The 13,736-nt window shown below is 41.0% G+C and overlaps 1 protein-coding gene across 1 annotated transcript in view; it reads right to left on the reverse strand.

Moving 5' to 3' along the window:
• LOC140371857 (FRAS1-related extracellular matrix protein 2-like) overlaps positions 1-13,736 on the reverse strand; it is a 159,670-nt gene that overhangs the window by 72,770 nt on the left and 73,164 nt on the right. The window contains exon 3 of the mRNA XM_072459089.1: positions 9,845-9,991. Within this exon, the coding sequence (XP_072315190.1) occupies positions 9,845-9,991 (147 nt within the window). The remainder of the gene's footprint in view (positions 1-9,844; positions 9,992-13,736) is intronic.

The following is a 13,736-nucleotide window of genomic DNA, read 5'->3' on the forward strand; positions in this document are numbered from 1 at the left end:
GTCATTCTGGTCAGCCCTCAGTCTGAGCTCGTGCAGTCTGGAAGCAGATATAGAATTCTCTTATGTAAAGCCACATACAACATACAAAGTACTCGCGTGTGTTACAGCAGTTAAGGGTGTTGCATATGTGGGAATTCCAGCGCCAATTTACCGAATGTCTTTACCCTCTCTCTCCCCCTTTCATGTCATAACTGTCCGTCAAATAAAGCCTTTGGGCTAGAAAATTATTTAAAAAGTAAAAGCAATAGTTATAAAACATGTTAATTCCTCAATCTATTTATACATTTAATAACCTTAAATTAACCAGAGAAACTCAATGGAATCAAATTTTTAGGAAGTTCTAGTTCCAGAGGGGAGGAGCCTATTGTAGTAAATATTTTTGTGAATGACATTAATCAACAACATGGACGGCCCGAGTGTCTTGTACATTGTTTTATATGTATTTTATCTTATTTATATGTTAATGCTACTGACCCCTGCTCTAAGCCAAGTTCCTCCATTAAGAGAACAATAATAAAGAACTGTTAAAATATTGTAATATGTAAGTGTTTTTAAGTTAATTGTTGGTACCTCTCTAATATGTAACTTTCTGGAGGAAACTTCTGCATGATTCTATGACAATAGAAAGTTCAAACCAGACTTCAGAACATTCTTCATGGAGATAGATACATTTGATGCAATACAGTGGAGTATTATAACTAAAGAAACAACATTTCCGTAGAAGGAACAGCAGAAGGAGGCTGCTCCAGGACAAGTACAAGTCAGGTTTGTGGAGTCCCACTCACAGTAAGGTTTTTCTGTTTTTCACTGCAATAAAAAAAAACCAAATAGTTATTATTACCATTATCAATGTTGGTCTTCTTCAAAGAAAAAGGATTTTTTTGTTATTTGAAACCACATTTTTATTCACAAAAAGCAAGATTTCACCCATATAGACTGGAGACTCTCTTACAATCTGAAAATCTGTATCAAATTGCACAAAAACTATATCTCTCGCTCACTGGGGGGGTCGACCTCCCCTGGCCACTGCTGTTTGAAGCCCCTATATAGAACATGCACCTCACAATGAGGCTGGACTCCTGGCGAGGCCTGGATGAAAAACAGAAAATAAGTCATTCTTGTTGTTTGCTCTGCAGGAGGCTATAGGAGCAGCGCTAACAGCCACATGTCCTCTACAGGCTGCCGTACGCAAACACACAGCAGGGGCCAGGCTCTAAGAATAATAGGTTGTTTTCACGTTCTAGTGGAGGATGGAAGATTTGCCAGGAAAAAGTCGCAACATCTGATTGATAATTTGAATCTGATTAAATCAGAAGGATAAAATATAAAATAAAGAAATAATTCTAGTATTTTCAAAGAACACAAGAAGGAGAAAAAAACTGTGCAAGAAACAGAGGATCAAAGTATGTTACTGTACTGTTAAAGCACTGAGACCTAAAAAAAATCGAATGGCAAAGAAATAGAAGTAAAAAGTGTTTCTACTTCTTACTTTTTTAACTTAAGTACTTTCTACTTACTATTCTATTAATTTGACAGGCCTAGGCTTTATTGTTTCCATCGTGAAATTAAAGGACACATAAGAGCCTATGACCATTTTCTAATTTTGACTTTATTTGGTGTACCTGTTACACCAAATGTACCTGTTATACATATAAATTATAGTTTTTCACCAATCTAGTTGATATTTGTGGAGAAAACGTTTAAAAATCTGTACATTTCTTTTTACACAAATAAATAACCTTTTTGACCCTCTAAACATTAATTCAACAAAATAAAGTAGCTCTCAAATATTTTTATTGGTAAAAAAAAATAATTGTTACGTGAGATGAGTTTTTGCCGAGGGTTTGCTGGGTAATTTCCTAGTATGACGTCATCAATTACAAATGATGTGAAATCATAAACCTAAAAAATGGTCTATTCTGTGATAACATTTTCATAATTATTATAGCAAAATTCAAAATATAATGATCAATACTGCATTTTAGTTCAATGAGTCGTCCAACCTGTCAGAGGCCCTTTGAGTATAATTGACGTTCTCCCTCTTTTAACCCTGTTCTAACATAGTTCCTCATCAAAAACATACCTGGAGTAGCATTAGCTTCATTCACACTAGTTTGATGGTTAGAAAGTCCTCTCCCTCCGACCGTCCAAAACACTCTGTTCTGAATCTCCTCCATAACTGACGAGGCTCTGAGAATCTTCTGCTGTTTTTTAAGCCCATAAATAATCAGCACACTCGTTCTGTGCATTTCCCCCGTCACACTATCAGTCCAACTGCGTTCTTCCTTTCATCTCCCTGAACACTTTCCAGTTGTTTTTATGAGTCTGTTGTAATTCACTCTGCAGCAGCGATCCAAATGTAATTTGAATCAAAAGCTTTATTTTAAAGGCTAATAACAATACAAATTGTGCATAATATTTGTCCTTTAATGTTCATGTTTTGGGTTGAATTTTTTTCTTACCCCGTTGGCAAACATTTGGCTCGAAATACAAAGTGAATTGAAATATTGAAACAAGTGAAATAATCCAACTGTCCAAATAGTCCATAAAGTAAATCGATCTTAATTCAGCGAAACTTCTTAAATTAAGATTATTATTCAGATTTATACATTTTAAAGGGCTGTACCCAAATTTTTTATGTAATAAAGTAAACATATTTGTTTTGCTCTAGCACAGATATATTGTGAAAGCAGACGGTTGTGTGCTGTCTACATCTAATTATGGAGCCTTTTATTCTCCCTGAAGCAGGTAGTTGCTGTTAACCTGCCAATGTTTGTTAGCTTTATCACCTCTGAAAGATGGAGAAAAAAAAATTTGGACCGCTGCAAAGACTTCACTGAACGATTAAATCCGTGTTTTAAGAAGGTAAACATCACCTTTTAATTTTCTCTTATAACGTACACGGTTTGGGCAGACTGTATCTCCTTCTTTTCCCTGGCTCCCTCTCTCCATCAGAGCAGTGCTGGCCTCAGATCAGTAACACGGTGAACAGGCAGATGGAGCAGACGTTTTGGCTGCTTCTCTATCTCCTCTGTCTCTGTGCGACTTTGAGAAACTGCAGCTCTCTTCCCACTGAAGGAGCTCTCCACTGTGTAGGACGGCTGCTGATGTGCTCAAGGGCCCATCTTTCTGTGCCAAAATAGATGTTTCAATAACATTCGTGAAGGTGTCTCACTTTATCAAATTGTTCAATAAATGTTTATACATTATTAATGAGACAATTTTACCATTTAGCTAGATTTATGTAATGAAAGGGACCAAAACCACTCTGCTCCTCCTGAACCCGAGGTTCGACTATCAGTGGGATTCTCCTCTCCAGTACCTGGAATAGACCTTACCAGGGGAGGCTGAGGAGTGTGATCCCTCTGTAGGTGGAACACACCCTTCTTGACCACCCCACGCTCCATGTAGACATTTTCTGTCTGGACATCTGTTCGCCACGATTACCGCCCTTTCATTGGCATCCAGATCTGCACCGGCCCCTTTACTCCATTACTCTTTTGTGCTGTGCCCGGCTGGCCCCCGTGGGCACCAAGGCCTGGCTCCAGGGTGGGGCCCCGGTAACGCAAATCCTGACATAACTATCCTGTGACTAAAAGAACCCACCTCTGTTATGACAGCAACAAATATAACAGTAGCCTCTATTTCCTGTTTCAGCTCAACCTTTTTCCTATTGCACAGCGCACATGGACCAGTGACTAATCATCTGCATAGGAGGGTCTCAGGACAGGGGAGCTTGGGACATTTGTCTGAGGACACGGGAGCTTGGGACATTTGTCTGAGGACACGGGAGCTTGGGACATTTGTCTAAGGACACGGGAGCTTGGGACATTTGTCTAAGGACACGGGAGCTTGGGACATTTGTCTGAGGACACGGGAGTGTGGGACATTTGTCTGAGGACACGGGAGCTTGGGACATTTGTCTGAGGACACGGCAACTGCTGTTGTGATTTTGGGCATTACAAAATAAATAGAATTGAATTGAATTTTGACTTTGTCCTCCGGATTGGTTTCACTTTGGAACGATTCTTTTAATGACGGAGTGTCTCAGGTTCAGGTCCTGTCTCTAGACGCAGAGCTCTGTTACGTGAGCAACTGACATCACCCAAATATACTGCAACATGTTTTCTTGATAAATCAAATCTAAGTCCCTGAATTATACTTTTTAATACGAGGCCTATCTCAGCAATTCACCAAAGACGTTTAGTAATTCCAAGTTTGTGTCACTGTGAGACGTGAAACTACTTGATGTTCATCCTCAGCTTTTTCTGCATTTACCTCTACTCCACATTGGAATGTAATCACATCGAATACATTGTGTTTGGATAAAGTTAGATTTATTATACACTGGATATACAGTATTTTTTGTCTTGATGTGAGCGTTGTGTGTCGATAAAGAGTTGTGTTGAGTTGAGTTGGCTCAACATATAAAGTTATCACTGGAAATATGGTGGTTTTAAAAAGAGTTGGTTTTGATTTTTTTTACACAACAGGTTTTACCATAATTATTTAAATTTATTTAATTAAAACTGCTGTAACGTGTCCTCAAGTGGCCGCTAACGTGAACTGCACTGAACAGTTTTTCTGCCCGTCAAAACAGATTTAAACAAATTTACATATTAACAACGAGGACTAAAATCAAAGATAACAATAGTTTTCTGCTACATTTGTTTTATTATTATTTTATATACATTAGTTATGTTCAGGGAACCCTTGAAGAAGAGGTTACGATCTCGATGGGTTCTTACCTGGTTAAATGAAGGTTCATTAAACAAATTGCGAATGTTTGTCGTCTTAACTGGGTTTATACTGTTACATTTGATTTATTGGCTGCTAGTAAAGTGAGTTTCCCGAATCTTACTTGAGAAAAGATGATCAAAATTACAAAATAAAACAAAGAAAAATGTAAACTGTTCTCTCTGAAGCAGCGGCCATCTTGGGACGACACCCGCTGCTAAAGTCGCTTCGGACGACCCTTTATTTTTCTTATATTATTACTATGAACTTATATAATGGAAATAATGGTGGATTACCACAAGATCAAGTCTCTGTTTCTATCTGCCTTTTCATGTTCTCTCTTATCCAATCATCTTGCTCCAGTTGCACTCGTGTTCCGTGAGCCGAAAGCGTCCCGGACCACTTTGAAGACCTCTCGCACCTCATTTTGGACCACTTAATCAGACAGGTATGTTTCACTTAGGACAGTGGGCTGTACCAATGCACTCTAAAGTGAACCAGTGGAAACGTGGCTGTGTGATCGAAAAACCAGCCTCCAACAATTCAACAATGAGAATCATCCCATCCCTAATAGTTACCTCTAAAAAACATCATTCCTTCTCTAATTTTTCTGAAGTATACATAGCAATTATTGTGACAGGACAATGCATTATTAACATGATTATGATTATTATCCTTCGTATCTTTTTGCTTTCTTCTCCTCACACTGCAGCTCTCACTTGCCCGTCGTGAACCCGGCCTTGACTTCTGAGCATGTCACTATAATTACACACCATTCCTATCAAAACAGAGTCAGCTTTATTGTAGCGCGGGTGCATTCCGAGTTCAAAGTATTGTCAATTTGATTTACCACGGCCACGCACACAACACAAGCCAACTATTGTTCAACACTATTGGAACGTTAGACTGTCATGAAGCTAAACCGTTGCCTGGGTCCCTGCACGGTGCTCAAATCTTGTCTGATTTGCATTTCCCTGGGTGCGTCTCCATCAGAGCCGACCCCGAGGACACTTTTAATGATGTGACCTCTGCCACGAAAGCTTTTTATAGACGGGAGAAACATTGTTGACTAAAAGCAGCAGAATTCTTCCGTCTGGGTGTGTTTTGATGTTATTTGCATATGTTTTCTTGCCACGAGCAGTAAAATGTCTGAGCAAACACGAGAACGGGCGAATGGACGATGGCTGCGACCTTTCGAAAGAGTAATAAAATAAAATCTACAGATGAATTTGAGTCTGACCGTGTTAAAGCCAAAACAATGTGTAATTTCAGATGGTTATGTTGATATGAATATTAAATGGTTGGAAATGTCAATACGTTGAGTTCATGTGAGCGTCACTAAATGTTAGCTTTCACCCACTTTTCCACATATTTTGGATTTTGTATGAACAGGCACTATGTTTATCTTTTTTATATAGATAGAGTTGGTTGAATAGAGTTGGTTTTGAATTTTTTTTTTTTTCATGCAACAGGTTTTACCATATTTAAAACTGCTGTAACGTGTCCTCAAGTGGCCGCTAACGTGAACTGCACTGAACTGTTTTTCTGCCCGTCAAAAAAGATTTAAACTAATGATATTAACGAAGACAAAAAGCAAAGATAACAATAGTTTTCTGCTACAGTTGTTTTATTGTTATTTTATATACAAAAAAAAAATCAAAAAGCTAAAGCAACATTTCTTAGTAATAATGAATAAAATAAATAAAATAAATAAAATAAATAAAATAAATAAAATAAATAAAATAAATAAAATAAATAAAATAAATAAAATAAATACAAATAAATACAAATAAATAAAATAAGTATGTTCAGGTCACCCTTGAAGAAGAGGCTACGATCTCAAACAGTTCTTACCTGGTTAAAAAAGGTTTATCAAACAAATTGTAAATGTTTGTCGTCTTAACTGGGTTTATACTGTTACATTTGATTTATTGGCTGCTGAGTGAGTTTCCCGAACCTTACTTAAAGAAAAGATGATCAAAATTACAAAAAATACCAAAGAAAACGTAAACTTTTCTCTCTGAAGCAGCGGCCATCTTGGGACGACCCTTTATTCTTCTTCTATTATTACTATGAACCCAACATATGCGATAAAAAACCTTCTTACTGAACATGGAAGTGGTGGGAACACACATAATAACAGCATGTAAACGCGTGTGTCCGAGGCTGTGATCCTGTATGAACCTTAAAGCGATCTCAGTTGTTTCAGAGCTTGCATTTCCATCCATGAAGAGGAGGAACGAGAGGGGCCCCGAGGAGCAACTCCTACACAGCAAAACTTCACACAATGATATCTGTGTTTGGTGATTTGTAACAGGTTTGATCATGTGGGCTGAAATTGAACTGTGTAAAAATAACCAAAGACAGACAGACGTGAAGAGAGTTCAAAGTCACTACAGCATCGAAAATATGAATCAAAATAGTTTATTAATAATATGTGATATGCCAGATAATATATAGTACAATATAGAGATAACACAATTCATCTCACAGTACAGTACAGACTAAAATACTGTGGAGTAAACATAAATGCTACTTGATTAAAAAAGTTACGCTGTCTTTTCTCTTATTTGACTTTTATAATTAAAAGTCAATAGTCTATTGAAATGTCATGCAAAAAGTTCTGATTGTTCACGCTTATGCAAAAAGGGCAAACTAACTTGGGAAAGTGGGAAAAGGTTGAAGATTGAAAGCATTATTTAAAAATTCGTTGTACTTTGTTTTCCAAATACAACAGTTACTTCAAAATTCCCTGTTTAACTGACACGTGTCATCAGGTGTGTTTGATAATCATACTTCTCTTGGGACTGCAGATGGGTAGTAGCAGTAGCTAAATCTGGTGCAGATCATCTTTTCTCTTGAAGATGAATGATTTTGTACATGGTCCATAAAGACGAAACTAACTAACGCACACCAAAAATAAGATCTAATCATTGGGTTATCTGATTTCATAAAGGCCATGTAAATGTAACCCCCGCTGGCCCCAGATGTGTGTGTCTGTGTTTACTGCACTTGTTCAGACCCAGGATCCTCCTACATGAAGGGCATATTTCATTCTAATGTTGTTCTCTCGTCAAAAAAAAAACCTGGGGCTGCGTTTTACTTTCATCCTCACTTGTTTCAGCAATAATGTGAAGTGAATCCTCTCCTGCTGAGCACTCAGAAAGCACTCTTTGCTTCAGATAATGACCCAACAGGTAGAATTCAGAAGTCTCTTGAGCTGTTTTGAATTCCATAAACCATCATCAGACTCGTTCTGTGCATTACTGACGTCACTACAACTGTGTGTGTGTGCGTGAGCGTGTGCGTGTGCGTGAGTGTGTACGTGAGTGTGTGTGTGTGTGTGTGTGTGTGCGTGAGCGTGAGCGTGTGCGTGTGCATGTGCGTGTGTGTGCGTGTGCGTGAGCGTGAGCGTGTGCGTGTGCGTGTGCGTGTGTGTGTGTGTGCGTGTGCGTGTGCGTGAGTGTGTACGTGAGTGTGTGTGTGTGTGTGTGTGTGTGCGTGAGCGTGAGCGTGTGCATGTGCGTGTGTGCGTGTGAGTGTGCGTGAGCGTGAGCGTGTGCGTGTGCGTGTGCGTGTGTGTGTGTGCGTGTGCGTGAGCGTGAGCGTGAGCGTGTGCATGTGCGTGTGTGCGTGTGCGTGAGCGTGAGCGTGTGCGTGTGCGTGTGCGTGTGTGTGTGTGTGTGCGTGTGCGTGTGCGTGTGCGTGTGCGTGAGCGTGAGCGTGAGTGTGTGTGTGTGTGTGTGTGTGTGTAAGCGTGCATGTGTTATGGTTCTCCTGGGGGCGCTGTATTTATTATGCAGTAGTATGTCCAACACATGTGGGCGTGGCTCGTTAGGACCAAACGTCTTTTGATATTTCGTTCTAAAAAAAACATGTTTTTCTAATTGTTCTGGTGAATGTTTTTCATGTTTTTAGTTAATATCCTTTTAGGATCAGGGAGGATTTTAAGGTGAAAGTGGCACTGTGTGTTTGGAAGTGATTTGCCCCGATTTGATCCAGTCCAGCCGATCTAACATGAATCTAAGGCTGTTATACCAAGAAGGAGCTTTGTTTCCTGTGTGCTGTTTCAGTTAGTTCAGAACTAAAAAGGGGCTGAATTTAGGACCAAATAACAACAAGTGTGAATAAATCAAAGTATCCCTTACAAATACGTCTTTTAAGCATTATTTTTAAGTAAATAGTGGTTCTCAAACGTTCACATTATTCAGTTATTATATTAACTGCAGAGAAGTCCATGTACCACTAGATGTACATGTACCACAGATTGAGAACAGCAGGTCTAAAACACAAAATATGAATCCCAAAAAGCATGGGTTGTCACGGTAACCGCAATATTGCAAAACCTGTGATCACTAAAACTGAAAAAGGCCTCAAGTTACCACGGTAACCGCATGTTACATTGTTATGACATTTCACGCCCAGCGTAATTTAACTGTTTAATGATATTTTCACACCCTCTTTTCACCGTGTTCTGCCATCAGACTCGGCTCGAGACTCCAGTAGGAGTTTTGCTTTTAAATGAATCTCGTCAATGAGTCAATAAATACAGACGTGGCAGCAAAGGCGAGCAAGACTGAGCATTCTGCACCAACAGCACCAAATAAACCTACACTCACCTAAACAAAGCCCAGTGTATCAGCTCACCGATAAAGCACTGAAGGTCCAGAGTTATCCTTATCTATCTTATATCTACCCGCTGAGCGTAAATCCACATCACAGTCTGTTGTCCGCGCTGAAGCCAAAGTGAACATGATCAACACTTTGCTGTGATGCTCCTCTTCCTCGCTCCAGGTAAAGAGCAAACCACAAGTAAATGTGGCGTGATTCAAATCCAGTGAGAAGATGCAGCCAAACAGACTGCGTTAAGTTCAGCCAAAATGAAAATACGATCTGCCATAATCCTCCTCCTCCATAAACATGTAGTAAAAGTTACCGCAAGGGAACTTGTACAACTGCCCTATTTAGAACCAAAAAACCTTCATATGACTTCTTCAATAATAGTCCAGAATAATATTATGATTTTGATATTGCAAAATAACTAAACTTATAGCATTACATACCTAATTGTTAGAAAATAATCATGAAATTAAAAATGTACACTTACTGACAAAGGAGGTCTCCCCGAGATAGCCCCGGCGCTTGAGCACCACCTCCAAGAACTTGGCCTCCTCCTGCACCACATAGCGAGGCTGCTCCAGGGAGATCCAGGCCCAGTGCAGGTGGAACTGCTGCTTCTTCAGCCGGTTTCCTCCTGCAGCAGGAACACAACACACAGAGTTAGGTCGTGGAAAGATCACTGTGTGGATGAACCTGGCCTGAGTCGATCATTCTGATACCGACCATCATACCCTGGGAACACCTGGTCCAAAGCAGGTCAAACCAAGGACTAAAGGTTCAAGCATCTCCAATAGAATGCTTCTACACCAGGATTAAAGCAGATCTGAATGTCTAATGCAGGTCTAAAGCAGGTCTAAAGCAGGTCTAAAGCAGGTCTAAAGCAGGACTATAGCAGGTCTAATGCAGGTCTAATGCAGGTCTAAAGCAGGTCTAAAGCAGGTCTAAAGCAGGTCTAAAGCAGGTCTAAAGCAGGACTATAGCAGGTCTAATGCAGGTCTAATGCAGGTCTAAAGCAGGTCTAAAGCAGGTCTAAAGCAGGACTATAGCAGGACTATAGCAGGTCTAATGCAGGTCTAATGCAGGTCTAAAGCAGGTCTAAAGCAGGTCTAAAGCAGGTCTAAAGCAGGTCTAAAGCAGGTCTAATGCAGGTCTAAAGCAGGTCTAATGCAGGACTAAAACAGGTCTAAAGCAGGTCTAAAATAGGACTAAAACAGGTCTAATGCAGGTTTAATGCAGGTCTAATGCAGGACTAAAACAGGTCTAAAGCAGGTCTAAAGCAGGTCTAAAGCAGGTCTAATGCAGGTCTAAAGCAGGTCTAATGCAGGACTAAAACATGTCTAAAGCAGGTCTAAAGCAGGTCTAAAGCAGGTCTAATGCAGGTTTAATGCAGGTCTAATGCAGGACTAAAACAGGTCTAAAGCAGGTCTAAAGCAGGTCTAAAGCAGGTCTAATGCAGGTCTAAAGCAGGTCTAATGCAAGTCTAATGCAGGTCTAATGCAGGTCTAATGCAGGTCTAAAGCAGGTTTAATGCAGGTCTAATGCAAGTCTAATGCCGGTCTAAAGCAGGTCTAAAGCAGGTCTAAAGCAGGTCTAAAGCAGGACTAAAGCAGGACTAAAGCAGGTCTAATGCAGGACTAAAGCAGGTCTAATGCAAGTCTAATGCAGGTCTAAAGCAGGTCTAAAGCAGGTCTAATGCAGGTCTAAAGCAGGTCTAAAGCAGGTCTAAAGCAGGTCTAAAGCAGGACTAAAGCAGGTCTAAAGCAGGTCTAAAGTAGGTCTAATGCAGGTCTAAAGCAGGTCTAATGCAAGTCTAATGCAGGTCTAATGCAGGTCTAATGCAGGTCTAATGCAGGTCTAAAGCAGGTCTAATGCAGGTCTAAAGCAGGTCTAAAGCAGGCCTAAAGCAGGTCTAAAGCAGGACTAAAACAGGTCTAAAGCAGGTCTAAAGCAGGTCTAAAACAGGACTAAAACAGGTCTAAAGCAGGTCTAAAGCAGGTCTAAAGCAGGTCTAAAGCAGGTCTAAAGCAGGTCTAAAGCAGGTCTAAAGCAGGTCTAAAACAGGACTAAAACAGGTCTAAAACAGGTCTAAAGCAGGTCTAAAGCAGGTCTAATGCAGGTCTAAAGCAGGACTAAAACAGGTCTAAAACAGGTCTAAAGCAGGTCTAAAGCAGGTCTAATGCAGGTCTAAAGCAGGTCTAATGCAGGTCTAAAGCAGGTCTAAAGCAGGCCTAAAGCAGGTCTAAAGCAGGACTAAAACAGGTCTAAAGCAGGTCTAAAGCAGGTCTAAAACAGGACTAAAACAGGTCTAAAGCAGGTCTAAAGCAGGTCTAAAGCAGGTCTAAAGCAGGTCTAAAGCAGGTCTAAAGCAGGTCTAAAGCAGGTCTAAAACAGGACTAAAACAGGTCTAAAACAGGTCTAAAGCAGGTCTAAAGCAGGTCTAATGCAGGTCTAATGCAGGTCTAAAGCAGGTCTAATGCAGGTCTAAAGCAGGTCTAATGCAGGTCTAATGCAGGTCTAAAGCAGGACTAATGCAGGTCTAAAGCAGGTCTAAAGCAGGTCTAATGCAGGTCTAATGCAGGTCTAAAGCAGGTCTAATGCAGGTCTAAAGCAGGTCTAATGCAGGTCTAAAGCAGGTCTAAAGCAGGTCTAATTCAGGTCTAAAGCAGGTCTAATGCAGGTCTAATGCAGGTCTAATGCAGGTCTAAAGCAGGTCTAATGCAGGTCTAAAGCAGGTCTAAAGCAGGACTAAAGCAGGCCTAAAGCAGGTCTAAAACAGGACTAAAGCAGGTCTAAAGCAGGTCTAAAGCAGGTCTAAAGCAGGTCTAAAGCAGGTCTAATGCAGGTCTAAAGCAGGACTAAAACAGGTCTAAAGCAGGTCTAAAGCAGGTCTAAAACAGGACTAAAACAGGTCTAAAGCAGGTCTAAAGCAGGTCTAAAGCAGGTCTAAAGCAGGTCTAATGCAGGTCTAAAGCAGGTCTAATGCAGGTCTAAAGCAGGTCTAAAGCAGGACTTATGCAGGACTAATGCAAGTATAATGCAGGTCTAAAGCAGGACTTATGCAGGACTAATGCAGGTCTAAAGCAGGTCTAAAGTTGGACTAAAGCAGGTCTAAAGCAGGACTTATGCAGGACTAAAGCAGGTCTAAAGAAGGTCTAAAGTTGGACTAAAGCAGGTCTAAAGCAGGACTTATGCAGGACTAAAGCAGGTCTAAAGCAGGTCTAAAGTTGGACTAAAGCAGGTCTAAAGCAGGACTTATGCAGGACTAAAGCAGGTCTAAAGCAGGACTTATGCAGGACTAATGCAGGTCTAAAGCAGGTCTAAAGTTGGACTAAAGCAGGTCTAAAGCAGGACTTATGCAGGACTAAAGCATATCCAATAGATCTGACCACTGAAGACTAGGAACATCCATTAGAAGTCTCTCAAAGTCTCTCAAAGTGCACCATCAACAACTCACACGTGTCTGGCTCGCTACACAACGGAGACTTAGAGTTCAGATCCAGCTTGACCTGGGCCCATCCAGCGCACGCAATGGCTAAACTTATTCGTTGCATGTCCGAGCCCGCCCTGGGACGAGAAATATGCATTCCGTGTGTTCTATATGCGTGTCTCCGGTACCAGAAGCACATGTCGCTGCTCATCTCCCGCTTCTTTCTTCAGCTGTTTCAGGGTGGGCCTCTCCTCCGACCCTCTCCTCACTCCTTTTATCTGCCGGACCTTCAATCATACGCCTTCCCCGCTCACAGTGCATAATTGGTCCCATTGTCCCATTACCTGTACTGACAGGCAAAGAGGACACAACTGTGGCTACTCAGCACTCTGGGACAACTGTCAATCAACACGTGTGACCGCACATGCTCAGTGTGGCTCGGGCAGCATAAAACCCTGTCAACCCTGGCCCTGTCGACCTATGGGTTAGTGAGCAAATGCTTCTACACCAGGATTAAAGCAGATCTGAATGTCTAAAGCAGGACTAAAGCAGGACTAAAGCAGGACTAAAGCAGGACTCAAGCAGGTCTAAAGCAGGACTAAAGCAGGTCTAAAGCAGGATTAAAGCAGGTCTAAAGCAGGACTAAAGCAGGTCTGAAGCAGGACTAAAGCAGGTCTAAAGCAGGACTAAAGCAGGACTAAGCAGGACTAAAGCTGGACTAAAGCAGGACTAAAGCTGGACAAAAGCAGGACTAAAGCAGGACTAAAGCAGGTCTAAAGCAGGATTAAAGCAGGTCTAAAGCAGGACTAAAGCAGGACTAAGCAGGACTAAAGCAGGACTAAAGCAGGTCTAAAGCAGGACTAAAGCAGGACTAAAGCTGGACTAAAGCAGGACTAAGCAGGTCTAAAGCAGGACTAAAGTAGGTCTAAAGCGGGACTAAAGCAGGTCTAAA

This window comes from Eucyclogobius newberryi, unplaced genomic scaffold (assembly GCF_026437365.1).
Source record: "Eucyclogobius newberryi isolate DKJ021-1_F unplaced genomic scaffold, fEucNew1.0.hap1 SCAF_10, whole genome shotgun sequence".
NCBI lineage: Eukaryota > Metazoa > Chordata > Actinopteri > Gobiiformes > Gobiidae > Eucyclogobius > Eucyclogobius newberryi.